A 16,944-nucleotide genomic window follows, 5' to 3' on the forward strand; every position below is an offset into this window, starting at 1 on the left:
TGCTAGAACACTATGAAGCAAAAGCAAAATGTCAAGGTTCCACAGTTGTGAGCAGCAAGAGCATTAAAAAACTGATTTGTTTGTCTGCAATTTTAATACAGACAAATGCAGAAAAGAGGAAAACGAAACACATGTAACCAAACACAAAAGGTGCATACAAACTTCAGAAATTAACATGGACAAAAGTAACCTTCATGTAGTTCTACTTTCTGTCTAGAACCAAGAGAAGAGTAAAATATTACAGAGGAGAAAATATTAAAATAAAGCCTTCCACCTATACATAAGAGCAGAATATGTAAGATGTAAAACAGGACTGCTTCCTCACCTTCAGCCACATTCATATTTCAATTGTCCTAATCTGTAACTTCCTGCTACAACTCGTGATCTCATCAGTAAAGCTTCAAACTCATCATGTGAATCACTCCTAAAGCTTCCTTTCCACTATTGTGCCTACATTTCATTAAGCCAATCTCAACTTTCACATTTGTAATGGTTACCATCTCTTCCAGACAGTTCTTCCATCTGAAAAATTGTACAATTGCCAATTTTGTATCAACAGCCAGCAGAAGGTGCTCCAAGGTACCGTACAATCATCAGCATTTCTTCTGGATGCTGATGAGAATAAAGGAAGAGGCTGCCTGAGCTTGTGATCACAAACTGGTTTTGCTAAAGAGTGTCTCTTGGTTGCTCAGCAGCAGACGAATGGGACAAAAGGCAACATCTCATCTCCCGCAATACTGTGATGGAGCAAGACTTGACTTGCAGGAGACGTGTTACCTGGTGCAAGTTCCAGAGAAATGGGCTCATCTCACTGAAAGCCGGTCGTACTGCCCCACTGAGACCACACGGTCAGTTCTGTCAGCGTCATTAGTCTTCTGAAATGCAAAGGAGTACATACTTGCTTTCACTTTTTCTCTCTTTCAGGTAAGTTTGTTTGTGGCTCTGGGTAATTCCCAACCATACAGAACAAAGAACAAACTCCTGACATTATTTTACTAGAGCAGGCAGGCACAGCTATTTCTAGCTTACAATAGAGACTGCAAATCTTACAAGATGAGTAGTTTTCTCTGTACATTCCGTGCAGTGATGATTAAGATTGATGAATCCAACTAATGAAAAAATAATTACTTGCAAAATATGTCTTGTAAAGAGGTTAGAACACACATATATAGATATACCTCACCATCTTGTCCGTTCTGTCATGCTATATACCTCTATTCAAAATAGGTGATTTTTGAAAGTCATTATGAGAGGTCTCCAGCCCAATCACTCTTTTTCTCATGCTTCCTTAGCTTAGTTTTTCAGCACGAAAACAGGAAACAAACAGAGAACTTCTAAACTGATTTCACAATAAAAGAACATGAGCACGTAACCTAAAAGTAATTTATACACACACGCGGCCACTGACCATATTTCTCTGAAAATACTTTTACTCTGATCTTTGAACAAGCTCTGTTGGAAACTTTAGATTTGATAATATTACAGCCTTTTCAACATTTTAGTCTGTCACCTGCACTGGAAGAATTAGAGATGCCATTCTCTGTGCAATACCAATGCTTCAGTTTCTTACATGTGATTTGTCGCCTTTAGGCACCAAAGCCCTCCTCATTGAAATGCATCTGCAGAAAGACAGCATTTCATTAAGGTGTGTTCCACAACCTCCTCTGGTCCTGCCTGTTTTTCTCAGTCAACCACAGCTGGTCTAATCCCTTTCCTCTCTTCTTTCTAAACATTTTTGTCTTCTCTTTCTAACACTTCTCTTCTGTTTCCCAGATGCTGACTAATATTTTCTCTGATTAACTGATGAACACATCCAGTCAAAAGAAAATAGTTCTCCCAAACGTCTTCTTTTTTATTTACAATTTTCTTGTTATTCTTATTTTATTTTTACTCTAACTGAAACACAAATGCAAAGACAAGATTTTTCATGCTGAAGTTTTCCTATTTTTCCAGCTATATAAATTGCATAATATAGAAAAAGATAATTCTGCACAAACCTCACCTCACTGTCAATCAGCACTTTTCTCATGGCAGTAGGGCCCTCTGATTGAGAGCCAGAAAGCAAAGCTGAGGATAAAATAATGTATTTTGTGGAGTTAAGAGTATTTTACTCTCCTTATTTCTGTGGTATCTCCTTGGCATTCTTGTAGCTGAGAGATCACTACTGCAGCTCTGATGACAATGACTAGTATGAGTTCTCAGGGGCTTGTAGTTATCTGGGTAGGCTGCAAGGAGGAAACTTTGCAAATGCTACCAGAAATCTCTGACGACCTAGTTAGAGGAGGGGAAAGTCTTTTTTTCTCATGTCCAGAAAGTGCAAAATATCAACAACATCATGTGGGAATTAAATTTCTGATTGCTTTGATCAGTCTCCTGAGATTTCTGATTCAATGGTGAATTGCACAGCAACATAATGTGTAGATGAGCACCTGAAAAGCAGAAGAGTGGAAATAAAGCAGCCCACAGGGACCAGATAAAAACGAAACCTTCCCAAAACTAACCAAGCCAACCAACCCAGCCTCAGCCCTGCCTCCAAAAAAACCGAATAATCATCTTCTCCCAATTTTGTGTCATTGGTGAATTTACTTAACGTTCCATTAAGTCCTGCATTTAAGTTGTTTATGAAGACATCAGGCCCTAAGATGAAACCCCGCAGAACCCTCTAGTAGCTGCTCACCAGCCCGACAAACCCCTGTTTACTAGAACTCTTTGAGGCCGACCTGTTAGCCCATTTCTTGCCCAATGCATGGTTCTCTGGGTCCCCCAGAGCCTGTCTTTGGTGTTGTAGACCAAGGTGAAGAAAGCATGACATCTCTGCTTGTCTGTGTCCCTGTTTATGAAGTGACCATGCTCATCAAGTCATGAGTATGGGTGTGAGATCCAGAGAGTACATAGACTCATTAAAGGGTAGAGGAAAACACAGGAATGGGATGATAAGACATCAGGTACAGGTTTGACATGTGAGACTAGACAGCAATAAATTTCTCACCAATGGTCAGATAAAGAAACTCAGACCTAGCTGGACAAATAAAGCAGAACACATACAGAAGATCTAGATGTAACATGGAGCTGCAGATGAGTGAAGAAAGAGCAACACTTAAAAGCATGTTTCCAAACATGCAGAAATTGCTCCAGGTGCATCCTACAGGGAGGAAGGAACTAATAGTATCAATATCACTCCTCCTGGAGAAGGATTCCAGATGCTGACCACGTGCTGTAACACCCTCACCCACAACAGCAGAGTTACACCACTGACCTGAGGACCCAGCAGGACAGTGTGAGGGTGACCATAGCCCCAGAAAAAGGATCAAACACTAAGAAGTGTGGGTATATTATTATTATATTATATTGTATGGTATGGTATGGTATGGTATGGTATGGTATGGTATGGTATGGTATGGTATGGTATGGTATGGTATGGTATGGTATGGTATGGTGTGGTGTGGTGTGGCGTGGTATGGTATCATATTATGGAAACCTTTTCTGCATAGATAATTTCCTTTTCTGTAATAATTAGATCTGGAATAATAATGATTCTTACATTAGACTGTTAAGATTTTATAGAGAGAGAGATACATATAGATACATATGTGTATATAGATATAGATATAGATATGTGTATATATCTATAGGTATCTCTCTATGTATATGGTGTGCTCTGCCCACAAAAACAGAGACAAATTTTCCAAGTCCACTAGCCAGCTGTCCTGGTTTAACCTGAGCTAGCAATATAACCAAATAACCGCTTGCTCATTCCCCTCGCTTTCACCCCCTAAATACAGGACACGATCCAAAGGGAAAGGAGAAACTTGGATTGAGATAAACAGAGTTTAATAAAATAAAAAAATACTAATACACTACTAACAAATATATGTATATAAAATAGAAATAGAATATAAAATAAAAGATACTCAATGTAATTCCTCACAAACTCCATCCACACTGAGCAGCCAGTCCCAGGAAGTAGCAACCTGGTCCGGAAGAGCCAATCCCGTAGAGACAAAAGAGAAAAAAGGCAGAAAGAGCCAGATGCCTCTGCAAAATGGCAGGATGGCATATGCCCCCCTTACTAGTCACCTCACACCTGGGGGCAGAGCTCAGAATGTCCTTGGCTCACAGACCAGAGCAATTAAAAACTGTAACTCTGTGCTGGGGTGATTTCTCTTGTTCTCAAACTAAATTCAAACAACGACTGTGTGAGCTATGAAGAAGAAAGGTTTCTAACTGCATGAAGAAAATTAACTCATTTACAGTCAAACCAGCACACAGAGCTTCAAAGAGGCACTGCAGTACCCCAAAACACTGACAGTGCTGAGAGTCCAAGGGAGCAAGAGGTAAAGGCACAAGTGCCCCCTCCAAACCTACACGGATGTCTTCATGTCTGCCAGCATGGAATCATAGAATCACAGAAGAGTTTGGGTTGAAGGGCCCTTCCCAGCTCCCGCAGTGCCACCCCTGCCATGAGCAGGGACATCTGCACCAGCTCAGGTTGCTTAGAGCCCCGTCCAGCCTGGCCTGGGATGTCTCCAGGGATGGTTCATCCACCACCTCTCTGGCCAACCTGGGCCAGGCTCTCACCACCCTCACTGTAAATAATTTCTTTCCTGTGTCCAGCCTGAATCTCTCCTCCTCTAGTTTGAAACCATCACCCCTCGTCCTATTGCAACGGGTCCTGCTAAAAAGTCTGTCCCCATCTTTCTTATCGGCCCTTTAGGTACCGAAAGGCCACAATAAGATCTCCCTGGAGCCTTCTCTTCTCCAGGCTGGACAATCCAAAGTCTCTCAGCCTTTCCTCATAGGAGAGGTGCTCCATCCCTCAGATCATTTCTGTGGCTCCTCTGGCCCCTCTCCAACACGTCCACATCTTTTCTGCGCTGAGGGCTCCAGAGCTGGATGCAGGACTGCAGGGAGATATCACCAGAGCAGAGCAAAGGGGCACAGTCACCTCCTTTGACCTGCTGGCCACAGTGATTTTGATGAAATTGGTACAATTAGTCTTCTGGGCTGCACGTGCACATTGCTGTTTCATGTATCATCTTTCATACCCCAGCACCCCCAAGTCCTTTTCCTCAGGGCTGCTCTCAATGCCTTCATCCCCAGCCTGTAGCGAAGCCAGGGGTTTCTGCAACCCAGATGCAGGATCTTGCACTTGGCCTTGTTGAACCTCATGAGGTTCACATGGGCCCACTTCTCAAGCTTGTCCAGGTCCCTCTGGATGGCATCCCGTCCCTCAGGCATGTCAAGTGCACCCCTCAGCTTGGTGTCATCTGCAAACGTGTTGAGGGTGCACTCGATCCCACTGTCTATGTCATTACATCAGCAACTGGAAGAAATGGGGTACTCCTGTTCCTGTCAAGAGAGAGAAAATCAGGGTTGAGAGGATGAAGGTGGGTGGGTTATATGCATGCGATAGGTACACAGGCCATTTGTGAACAGTGGGCCAGGTCTTTATGGTCCTTTGCCACTTAGAATCCCACTAGCAGTGGGATCCAGAGGGGCTGCATGCCGCTGAAAATAGCTGAGCCTGACAGACAGGCCTTAGAGGTGAGACCTGAGAGGACAAGAGAGGTAAGGGGGAGAGGAGGGGAAAGGAGGTGAAAGGAGAGAAAGTAATTTACTTGAGAAATTAGAAGATTTCCAGAATTTTACAAATAGTATAGGATGCAGCTGTTAGCTAAAGATGGTATCAACAAAAATATTTAGTTTTACATGTGGTTCGTTATAAAAGGTCAATGTTAAAAGCCTCAGAAACAGGGTACACAGATTGCAACTGGATACTCTGTTTACCAAAAAGCAGTGCTATGTTTGCAGGGCTGAGGGGAAAGAACTCTCTCTATTCCACCAGTCTTTCAGAAGAGGGATATTCCAGTCAGAATACATAATTCATCCCCCAACCTTCTTCCAGCTAAGAGTATGTGCAAGGTAGAACATATACATCACCTACCACTTTGCCAAAGGAAAAAAAAAAAGTGTAAAAAAGATGAGAAAACTAAATGACAGGATCACGATAAATGGATAGAAGAGCTGAATTAAATTCTTCATACCGTGCTAAACTAATCCATAGTGAAGCAGTCAGGAACATGGATGCCCAACTTCTCTTATATGTGAATCTTGGTCCATAGATGTAGATACCTTTGCTGCCAACTGAAAAGTCCCAATTTATGACTTGTTACCACGTATAAATTCTAAAAAGAAAACAGAGGTTGTCCAGTGTATCTTTCTGCTTAGTGAAAGCTCCACAGTTTGTATTCAGCTCCACACAGATGATGGATGTGACCCAGAACTTAAGATAATCCCTTATCCTTCTGTGATGATATTTAGAGCCCAGCTGGGACACTCCATAGGGTCTAAACCATTTCTCTACATCTGTGTACACATTTCTGAATACGAGTCCAAGAATGCCTCTATAAAAGACAGAAAAACAGTGGCACTTCCCAGTGCCATCCCAGTTGTCTTGATAACTACTTTGTACAGGATGATTGGTGTCTGGAGGTGCTTGTAATTTATCATTTTCTTGGGGCATTTTAAAGTGATGTCAGTTCTTCATAAATTATGTCAGAGTTGCATGACATTCAGGAATTACTATGTTAGGCTGGGATTTGCTTGGAGTTCTATATCACTAATACTTTTTTTCCTTCTTCTTCTTCTCTCTTGAGTCTTCTTTCTTGATGAAATGTGGTTCTTAATGGGCCAGATATGACTTCTCCACAAAGTATGCCAGCAGGTGTAAGTAACTCACATGCTTGTGCTTTGAAGCTGTGCAGAAACAACACTTTGTCATGCACAGGCTGCCTTCCCTTCCAACAGCAAGATAAAGGGCATCAGCATGGAGTCTTCCTCTGGCTAGAGGGTCCTTCATTTCTATTCACTGAAGAATCAGCTGAAGAACAACTCACAGAGGATTTCCATTTTATTTTTATTTTAGACACGTTATAATTAGTAGCTGTAGGAGTATACTAGTTTATTTTGTTACTTTATTGAACTGGTTTTTATGTCAATCCATGAGTTTCCACCTTCCCTTTTGCTTCTCTCCCCTGCTTGGAGAGGGGGGACAGGTGGACTGAGTGAGCGGCTGTCATGGCTTTGATCACTCGCTGGGGTTAAACCACAACAGCTTGGAAAAGGTTCACAGCATGAGTTGCTCCGTCACCTTCCCAGGGACCAAGGTGAAGCTGGGCAGTCTGTAGTTCTCCATGTCCTCCTTCTTCTCCTTTTCAAAGACAGGAGTAACATTTCCATTACTTCCTTCCTTCCTCAGACATCTCTCCCAGTCATAGTGAGCATTCAAAGATTATGGAGTGTGGCTCATGATGCCATCGGCCAGCTCCCTCAGCACTCATGGGAGCATCCCGTCAGGGTTCATGGACTTATGTATGTCTGGTATTCCCTGACGTGATCTTCTTTCACCAAGGATATGCTGTCCATGCCCCAGACTCTCCCCCTGATCTCTAGGGCCTGGGATTCCTGAAGCCTGGTCTTGCTAGTAAAGACCAAGGCCAAGGCGGCATTCAGTACATCAACCTTTTCTGTGTCCTGTGTCACCAGGTTCCCCAACTCATTCAGCAATGGGCCCACATTTTCCCTAGTCTGCCTTTTGTCACCTATGTACTTACAGAAGCCTTGCTTGCTGTCTTTGGCATCCCTGGCCTGATTCAATTCAATTTCAGCTTTGGCTTTCATAACCGTGTCTATTGCATGCTCAGACAGAGCATGAACATCTGAAAAAAAAGAATTCTTAATTATCTCATGCACTTTCACCATGCAAAGAGGCAGAGAGATGCTTTAGAGATGTGTGGCTGATGAAAAATCCCTTGAGCCATGCACAGGCATGCACGCACATGCACCACACACTGGAGGAATGCTCTGAAGAGGCAGGCGGAGCCCAGGAACCCTTGAGGCTCAGAGGAGGAGGATGGAGCAAGCGTTCACAGCTGTTGCAAGAGAAACCAAAAGCATCCCAATATGAAAGGAAACTGGAAGATTTATTTGTTTGGGTTTGGTTTTGGTTTTTTTTGACAAACGAGCAAAAACTATAACAACCACTTGTACTTAAGGAAATGCAGACATAGAGCAGGGCAAAAATCATTTTAGGATTATGTTAAAGTAACATACCTTGAGCATTTATTAGGGTCAGTCTGAATCGCCCGTGATGCCAATTTGAAAGTGACCTCCTTAAGTTGGAAGCTTTTCATCTTCTTTTCTCCCCTGTCCTGTCCTGTCCTGTTGAGGAGGGGGAGTGAGAGAGTGGCTGGGTGTGAGCCTGGCAGCTGCCCAAAGCCAGGTCACCACACACAGATAAAGACATTTGCATTCACACGGATGAGAGAAGGAGAGAATTCACAGAAATGAGAAAGCCACATAACTCGTGACAGACCAGCAGCAGGATGAGATCCTGCTGTACATGGTGCACGCTCAGGGAGTTGGGGCTCAACTCAACCCTCTTTGCAACGGGAGAATATTAATGGCTCCTCTGTGATGTTTCCCAGCTGCACTGGTACAACTTCTTCCACTTGCTTGACTTGTCTTCCTAGATTTTTCAGGATGCAAACCCAGGCTTTACAGAGTTGATTGAGTGTCAAATGCCTCAGTCTTGAATTCACATCACCTAATTTTTCACCTGTGTCTTACATGGAGTTCCCACACCCTCATGGAGAGTGCTTCAGATGACCAGCAGACATCTACCAAAAGAAATCTACAAGTTCCAGAATAAAGTGGACAAAAGCATTAAAAAAATAAGACGCCTAAAAATAACTGCAAATGTGTGTTATTGTATGGCTTGCTGTATTTAAGGCCATGTAATACACTGGTATCATATTGCGAAGCTCTATATTCATAACACCATTGCTACTCAAGTATTTGTTATGATCTCTTAGAGGTATTTTCAGCTACTGAGAAATGAACATATGTCAAATTCCATTTTCCTCCCAAATATTAGTCAACTAGAGAAGAAAAAGAAAAAACCAATACCCTATTATTTCTGTTAACAATTGTTTTGCTTACTTATACAATTCTGAACAAGTGGAAGGAAACTTCCCTTATACTATACTTAGATTGCTAGTATGTCATAAAACATACTGCACATTTATATAGCCCACAGACTTAAAAAAAAATCACTTAACACATGATTTCATCATGCTAAGAAGTTGCTGTCTGGAGATTTGATCCTACTGAGAGCAAATGAAAATTCAAATACCTCCACCCGCTCACTGTAGGAGCCTTTGGAATCAGAGACCAGATGCAGCTGCCTACAGATGAAACCAAAGTGATTTTTCTTTTCCTTTTTCTCTCTAGTCATAGTTTCTCATCCTCTCTGCATTGCGAATTATTGCCTCGGGAATTATTGCCTCTACTGAAGAGAGAGAGAAAACTCTACCTGTTTTAGTAAGATAAGGTAATATTTAAATTTCTGTTCTTCATTCTTACTTGATTCCTATGGCAGAACCAAGACATAAGTGTGTTTCCATGGTTTATTTTTCTAATTGGAGCCTGGAACTGCTATTATGATATACAAGGGGAAACCATCCCACCTACCTTCAATACAGATTTTTACATCTGAATTAGTCACTCAAACAAGAGAAATACGAACCTCCGTGGCATCAGTGATTCATATAATTTGAGATGCGTCCAGTGGTGAAACATTAATTATACTGACAGTATACCTGCTTATTTCTATTGTCTATAGAAAACTTTGGCAACTGTGGCTGCCAATTTTGCTGATACATGTTGAACAAAGGAATCACAGCATCTATACTTTCTCCTGTCCCCATTTTCTCTTTCATCTTTGCTAAGGAAAAGAAAAAGGCATTTTCAGGAATCCTGAAAACCCAACCACTCCGAAATCTTAAGCTACTTTATTGTTATTAGCGATACAGTTTTACTGCTATGTAGGTAGCAAGAGTCTTCCTTCATCTGTAGATGGAAGCCAAAATCCCACTGTACATACAGATATCATCATGGGAGTCGAAGCAATTTATTTCTCACTATTAGTTTGAGGTTTTTGTGACACACAAATATATATATTCTCAATTCATGCACAGGAATCCTAAAGAGAAAGTGTTAATCCTTAGTTCTCTTAGAGTAAAACTAAACTTTAGATGTTGTGGACAACATTATCTCCATCCAAATGGTGTAAATATAGGAAGAAAAAACAAAAGAAAACAAAACTGATTCTATTATTCTCTCTATGTGTCTTTCAAAAATCAGCCAAGTATATTTTGGCTGAAACAGTCCAGGAAGTTTCCCAGAGAAATAATTCTGTTAGCAGATCTGCTGAGATGATAAATTCCCAGAAAATGGCAGCAAGCTGTAGATGCTGGCGACCACTTTTATGTGGGCAGTCATTGGTATGCTGAACATCCTTTTACTTCCCAGACCTTCTCTTTAATGAAAACTCAGAATATGGATTTTATATGATTTGATGAAACAAAAGTAAGTGCGTGAACACTTTTATGAATTCAAAGTTGTTTAGGTTTGGATTGTATTTTGCAGGGTTAACAGTGAAAATAATGCAGATAGATCACTTCTGCTTGAGTCAGACCAGGAGGTGGAAAGCCACAGGATCTCCACATCACCTGGCTTAGAGCACTAATAGTATTTCATTTAATTCCAGCTATCAAAAAGTCGGGTCATTGTATACTCACTTCATTACTAATGACACCTCCAATCCTGGCATCCTTGGACATCTGCCTTAGAAGGAAATAAACTGTGCTTCTATCTTGTTCTATATTTCCCACCATTAAATATAAAGCAATTCCAAGATGACTGGCTCACATTTAGATGCCTTCAGACATTTGGATGCTGAAATTTACTGAGAGACATCCAGCCCATCCACCGTGAATTCTTCTGTCACATCATAGATCCCACTCTTATACTAAGGTGACCTGCCCTTTGGAAATATTCATTTCTTTCTATATAAAACAAAGACAGAATGGTCATTGGAAATTTGTATGTCTATTTTCTGTTTACCTAATTTAGAGAAGATGAATCCCAGCCTGTGACTGTTAAAGATGATCTTGTATAGGTTGCCCAGATGAGATATTTTTCCACTGGGATCACTGTCATATCCAATCCAAGTTTCAGAATCACAGAATCACAGTTTCATCTCATTCATATTTTAAGCTCCATTTTACTTGCAACTGTAGCTATTCCTGAGACCATAAGTCTGTCCCAAGCTACTAATCCTTTTGTTGTGTGTTTTGTTTTGCTTTTTCTCTTTTAGGACAGGAGCTGTTAAGGAAATGAAGCCAGGAAACCAAACCGTCGCTACTCACTTCTTACTTTCGGGGTTTGCCTTCCATGGCAATATGCAGCTCCTGTTTTTCATGCTGATTTCCATCATGTTCCTGGCCACGTTGATAGGGAACTCTCTAATTGTTGTGATCGCAACCGTTGACCCTGTCCTACACACGCCGATGTACTACCTCCTAAAGAATCTTGCCTTGACAGAAATCTGCTACAGCCTCACCATTGTCCCCAAGATGCTTGCAATTCTGCTGGTGGAGAGAAAAATTATTTCCTTCACAGCTTGTGCCTTGCAGCTCAACTGCATTATTCTTTTTGTCACCTGTGAGTGTTTCCTCTTAGGAGCAATGGCTTATGACCGGCAAGCAGCAATATGCCACCCATTGCATTATGCCACCATGATGAACAGGGATCGCTGCTTCAAGATGGCCATTGGGTCTTGGCTGTCTGGTGTCCCTGTGGCTCTGGGCTTCACCACATGGTTATTTACCCTGCCCTTCTGTGGGAGAAACACAGTCGATCATTTCTTTTGTGATGTTTCTCCTTTGCTGAAGCTGGTGTGTGTAGACACAGCCTTCTTTGAACTACTGATTTTTATTGCTATTGTCCTAATAGTCATGATTCCCTTTTCTCTGATAGCCATCTCTTATCTTTGCATTATCCATGCTGTTCTTCAGCTACCCTTGGCTGTGGGCCAGAGGCGAGCCTTTTCCACCTGTGCAGCTCACCTGGTGGCAGTGACTCTTTTCTACAGCACAATTGGCATCATTCACCTGCGACCCAAGTCCAGCCTCTCATCCAACATGAAGAAAACAGTTTCCCTGTCTTACACAGTTGTCACTCCCATGCTCAACCCCATCATCTACAGCTTGAGGAACCAGGAAGTCAAGCAAAGCCTGAGGACATGCATTGACAAGTGGTTACTTAGGGAGCAGATGACTGTTTTTTCACTCTCCAGGTGATGGATTCCTTGTAGATGCAAAGATTATAGGTGTTTCCCTACTGAAATAATTAAATGGTATTTATGCATGAAGTGAAATGCTTTTCAAAAGGCCTGTTTCATTTGAGCAATCCTTTGCAGTTAAATCCTTGAAATGTCTGGCCTTTTTTACCTGGCATATTGGAATAAATTATAGTTGTTCTTATCCTCCCCTACCACTATACCTCCATGTCCACTAAGCAGACAAACTCTCTGGCTTGGGAAACAGATGGTTGCTTTCCTCTTCATCAAAGCAGAAGTTATAGCCTGGAATTTTCCCCCTCAAAAAAGAGCCCTCAATAATGAGTTGGGAAACAAGTTAGTACCTTATGATTGGAGGGGAGGAGCTGTGTCTCCTGGAAGTGTCCTTGCTACTGGTGGGAGAGACTGGGTTCTAGTCTAGACTTGATCTGATTTTTTTCCACTCAAAACAAAGGTCTCTTTCCCAAACTAACTAGTAACTTGCTCAGTTCAAAACAGAAAGGGTAAGCTGAAGCATTGCCAGCTTGCTGCACTAGCTTTGTTTTAATTAGTTCCCTTCTCATGTAGACTGAGGAGTGGATCCATAACTCATTGAACCTGGTACTTTCTGTCTGATTCTTTCTCTGGCTTGCCAGAGGGAGTGTTCATTAAGGTGAAATATAACTTGTGTTTGTATTTTCTCTCAGCTTATTTCAATCTCATTTCAGTCCCAATTCTAGACTTGCTTATACCCGAGCAGCTTTTTCTCTTCCAGTTTGTGTCATTAATACCTAATTCACATAACCGTAGGAGATTTGGGAATGAAGGAGTGAAGTTTAGCCCGGGAAGAATAAGGAGAGGTGGGGGGAAGGTGTTTTTGTTTTGTCTTTGTTTCTCACCATCCAATCTATTTTAATTGGCAATAAATGGATTAATTTTCCCCAAGTCAGCCTGTTTTGCCTTTGATGATAATCAGTCAACGATCTTCCCATTCTTATCTCAAGAGATTTTTCATCTTATTTTCTCCTCCTGTCCTGCCCTGTTGAGGAGGTGACATGAAAGAAGAGCTGGGTGGGAGTCCAGCTGCAGCCCAATCCACCACAGTAGTAAAATAGCAAGTGTTGCTAAGAGTGGATTTGGGGAATAAGAAACGGATAAAATAGGAAATAAAAAGAAAGTTATGGGGTAGAAGGATGAAATATTTTAATGCAGTGTGGGTTAGGCAAGTGGAAAGGTTTAAGTAGGCTATAGAAATAACACAATGTGTGAATGGGATGGTCAGAGGATACTTCAATGTTTCAGAGAACATTGCACCTGAGCATGATGCAGATGGCATGGAATGAGGGGTGGAGATTGTACTGTGTTGGGCTGGCATGGAGTCAGCCTTCTTCCTAGCAGTTCGTGTGGTGTGTGCTTCGCATTTGTGGCTGAAAGAGTGTTGAAAAAACACCAATATATTGGCTATTGCTGAACAGTACTTGTACAGAGTCAAGTCTTTCCACAAAGACCCATAGTCTTGGGATAGAATGGAGACTGAGAGGGAACACAGCAGGACAGCTGGCCCAAACTGCCCAAATGCGTATTCCATACCATATGATGTTTGGCACAGCAAGAAAAGCTCAAGGAATGGAGGAGGAAGAGACCATGTTCACGGTTAAGGTGTTTGTTTTCACAAGCCACACTTAGACATTCTGAGCCCCTGCTTCCTAGGAAGTAGCTGGACATCTGCCTGATGATGCAAAGTAGTGAATTAAGTCCATTTTTGCTTGTGTGCACAGCTTTTTCTCTCCTTATTAAACTGTCATTACCTTGATCAACAACTCTTTTCAGTTCCCTTTAATTTTCTCCCCATAAGAGAGGGGAGTGTGAAAGAGGTATGACGCTTATCCAGTTGTAGAAAATTTCAGAATAAACTGGGTCACCTGACATGTTAATAAGGGACAAATGATACAGGAAACATTGAGAAGAACCAAACCTTGTCAATCAATGACTCAATGAAGGGCAAACAGGGAGGAACAAAGGGAGGAAAGGGTATAAAACGGGCTGGTCCCATGAAAACAGGGCCAGTCAGTGCACTCATCTGGTTGAGCCCTGCATCTCATCTCTGCAGTCTGTCTGCAGTCTGTGGACACCCTGCAGCCTGTGGTGTCAGTGACTGGAGCGAGTGGGATTACAAACAAAGAATAACCAAAACTGTCTTACTATCAGAGTGGTATGTAGGGCAGCCAGACCTTGGTATGGATCCCACAATTTCTCTGGGTGGCTGTTTTGCTTCAGAAAGGAAACCAGGAGCCCTTGGGGTGACTCCTGACTTTGAGATGCAAATTTGCAAAGTTTTTGGCTACAAAGATGCCAGAAACTCCTCCTTATCTGTGAAACGCCAATAAAAAGAAAACATCAGAAATCCAAAGAGATCAGAAATCCAAAGAGATCACAATGGATGGAACAAATGTGAAGTTTCACAAATTCTAATTCTAATATTTGAAAGAGATTTAGGAAACGTTGCCCAACACTTTGTTGCTCTGCAATTCACCATTGATTCAGAAATACCATCTCAGGAGAGTGATCAAAGCAATAGGAAATTTAATTCCCACATGATGTTGTTGATATTTTGCACATTCTGGATATGAAGAAAAGACTTTATTCCTCCTTTAACTAGGTCATCAGAGATTTCTAGTAGCATTCGCAAGGCTTCCTCCATGTGTCCTACCTGAATAACTACCAGCCCCTGAGAACTCATAGTAGTCATTGTCATCACAGCTGCAGTATTGATCTCTCAGCTACAAGAATGCCAAGGAGATACCACAGAAAAAAGGAGAGCAGGAATTCTCAGTCTCTTAACTCCACAAAATATGCTAGTTTATCCCTAGCTTTGCTTTCTGACTCTCAATCAGAGGGCCTTACTACAATAAGAAAAGTGCTGATTGACAGTGAGGTGAGGTTTGTGCAGAATTAACATTTTTTTATTATTATGCAGTTTACATAGTTGGAAAATTAGGCAAGATTCAGCATGAAAAATCTAGTCTTTGCATTGTATTTAAGGTAGAGTCTTAAAAAAAAAAAAAAGATTGGGAGAACTATTTTCCTTTGACTGGATGTGTTCATCAGTTAATCAGAGAAAATATTAGTCATCACCTGTGCAACAGAAGGGAAGTGTTAGAAAGAGAATAAAAAAAATATTTAGAGGGAACAGAGGAAAGGGCTTAGACCACCTGTGGTTGACTGAGAAAATCAGGCAAAACCAGAGGACGTTGTGGAGCACACCTTAATGAAGTGCTGTTTTTCTGTAGATGCATTTCAATGAGGAGGACTTTGGTGTCTAAAGGAGGCAAATCACATGTAAGAAACTGAAGCATTGGTATTGCACAGAGAATGGCATCTCTAACTCTTCCAGTGCAGGTGACAGACTAAAATATTGGTAAGGCTGTAATATTATCAAATCTAATGTTTCCAATGGAACTTGTTCAATGATCAAACTAAAACTCTTTTCAGAGAAATATGGTCACTGCATGCATATGTGCATAAATTACCTTTAGGCTACATGCTCATGTTCTTTTATTGTGAAATCAGTTTGGAAGTTCTCTATTTCCTGTTTTCATGCTGAAAATATAAGCTAAGGAAGCATGAGAAAAAGAGTGATAGGGCTGGAGACCTCTCATAATGGCTTTCAAAAATCACCTATATGTATCTATATATGTTCTAACCTCTATTCAAGACATATTTCACAAGTAATTATTTTTTCATTAGTTGGATTCATCAATCTTAATCATCACTGCATTGAATGTACAGAGAAACTACTCATCTTGTAAGATTTGCAGTCTCTATTTTAAGCTAGAAATAGCTGTGCCTGCCGGCTCTAGTAAAATAATGTCAGGAGTTTGTTCTTTGTTCTATATGAAAAAAAAAGTGAAAGCAAGTGCGTACTCATTTGCATTTCAGAAGACTAACGACGCTGACAGAACTGACTGTGTGGTCTCAGTGGGGCAGTACGACCGGCTTTCAGTGGGATGAGCCCATTTCTCTGGAACTTGCACCAGGCAACTCGTCTCCTGCCAGTTCAGTCTTGCTCCATCACAGTATTGCAGGAGATGAGATGTTGCCTTTTGTCCCATTCGTCTGCTACTGAGCAACCAAGAGACATTCTTTAGGCAAAGTATACAGTCCAATAGCAAAACCAGTTTGTGATCACAAGCTCAGGCAGCTTCTTCCTTTATTCTCATCAGCAGCCAGAAGAAATGCTGATGATTGTATGGTACTTTGGAGCACCTTCTGCTGGCTGTTGATACAAAATTGGAAATTGTACAATTTTTCAGATGGAAGAACTGTCTGGAAGAGATGGTAACCATTACAAATGTGAAAGTTGAGATTGGCTTAATGAAATGTAGGCACAATAGTGGAAAGGAAGCTTTAGGAGTGATTCACATGATGAGTTAGAAGCTTTATTGATGAGATCACGAGTTGTAGCAGGAAGTTAGAGATGACCACAAATGAAATACGAATGTGGCTGAAGGTGAGGATGTAGTCCTGTTTTACATCTTACATCTTCTGCTCTTATGCATAGGTGGAAGGCTTTATTTTAAGATTTCCATGGTTCTAGACAGGAAGTAAGAGAGGATTACATTAATTTTGGTCCACGTTAGTTTCTTTTCTGTTTGATTACGTCTGATGTTTTGTAATGCTCTTGCTGCTCACAACTGTGGAACCTTGATATTTTGCTTGTGCTTCTTATTGTTCTAGCAATGCTGAACCAGGCAGAGCTCAGC

At 41.4% G+C, this 16,944-nt stretch overlaps 1 protein-coding gene across 1 annotated transcript; it reads left to right on the forward strand.

Annotated features, from left to right (window-relative positions):
• Nucleotides 1–11,234: 11,234 nt before the first annotated feature.
• LOC135992581 (olfactory receptor 10A7-like) lies at nucleotides 11,235–12,203 on the forward strand. Its single transcript, XM_065641869.1, has one exon. It carries the CDS (start codon nucleotides 11,238–11,240, stop codon nucleotides 12,201–12,203), a length of 966 nt encoding a protein of 321 aa, XP_065497941.1. The 5' UTR covers nucleotides 11,235–11,237.
• Nucleotides 12,204–16,944: the final 4,741 nt, after the last annotated feature.

This window comes from Caloenas nicobarica, chromosome 10 (assembly GCF_036013445.1).
Source record: "Caloenas nicobarica isolate bCalNic1 chromosome 10, bCalNic1.hap1, whole genome shotgun sequence".
Lineage (NCBI taxonomy): Eukaryota > Metazoa > Chordata > Aves > Columbiformes > Columbidae > Caloenas > Caloenas nicobarica.

Coding starts and splice junctions, on each gene's coding strand:
- LOC135992581 (XM_065641869.1), top strand. CDS start 11,238: ATGAAGCCAGGAAACCAAACCGTCGCTACTCACTTCTTACTTTCGGGG.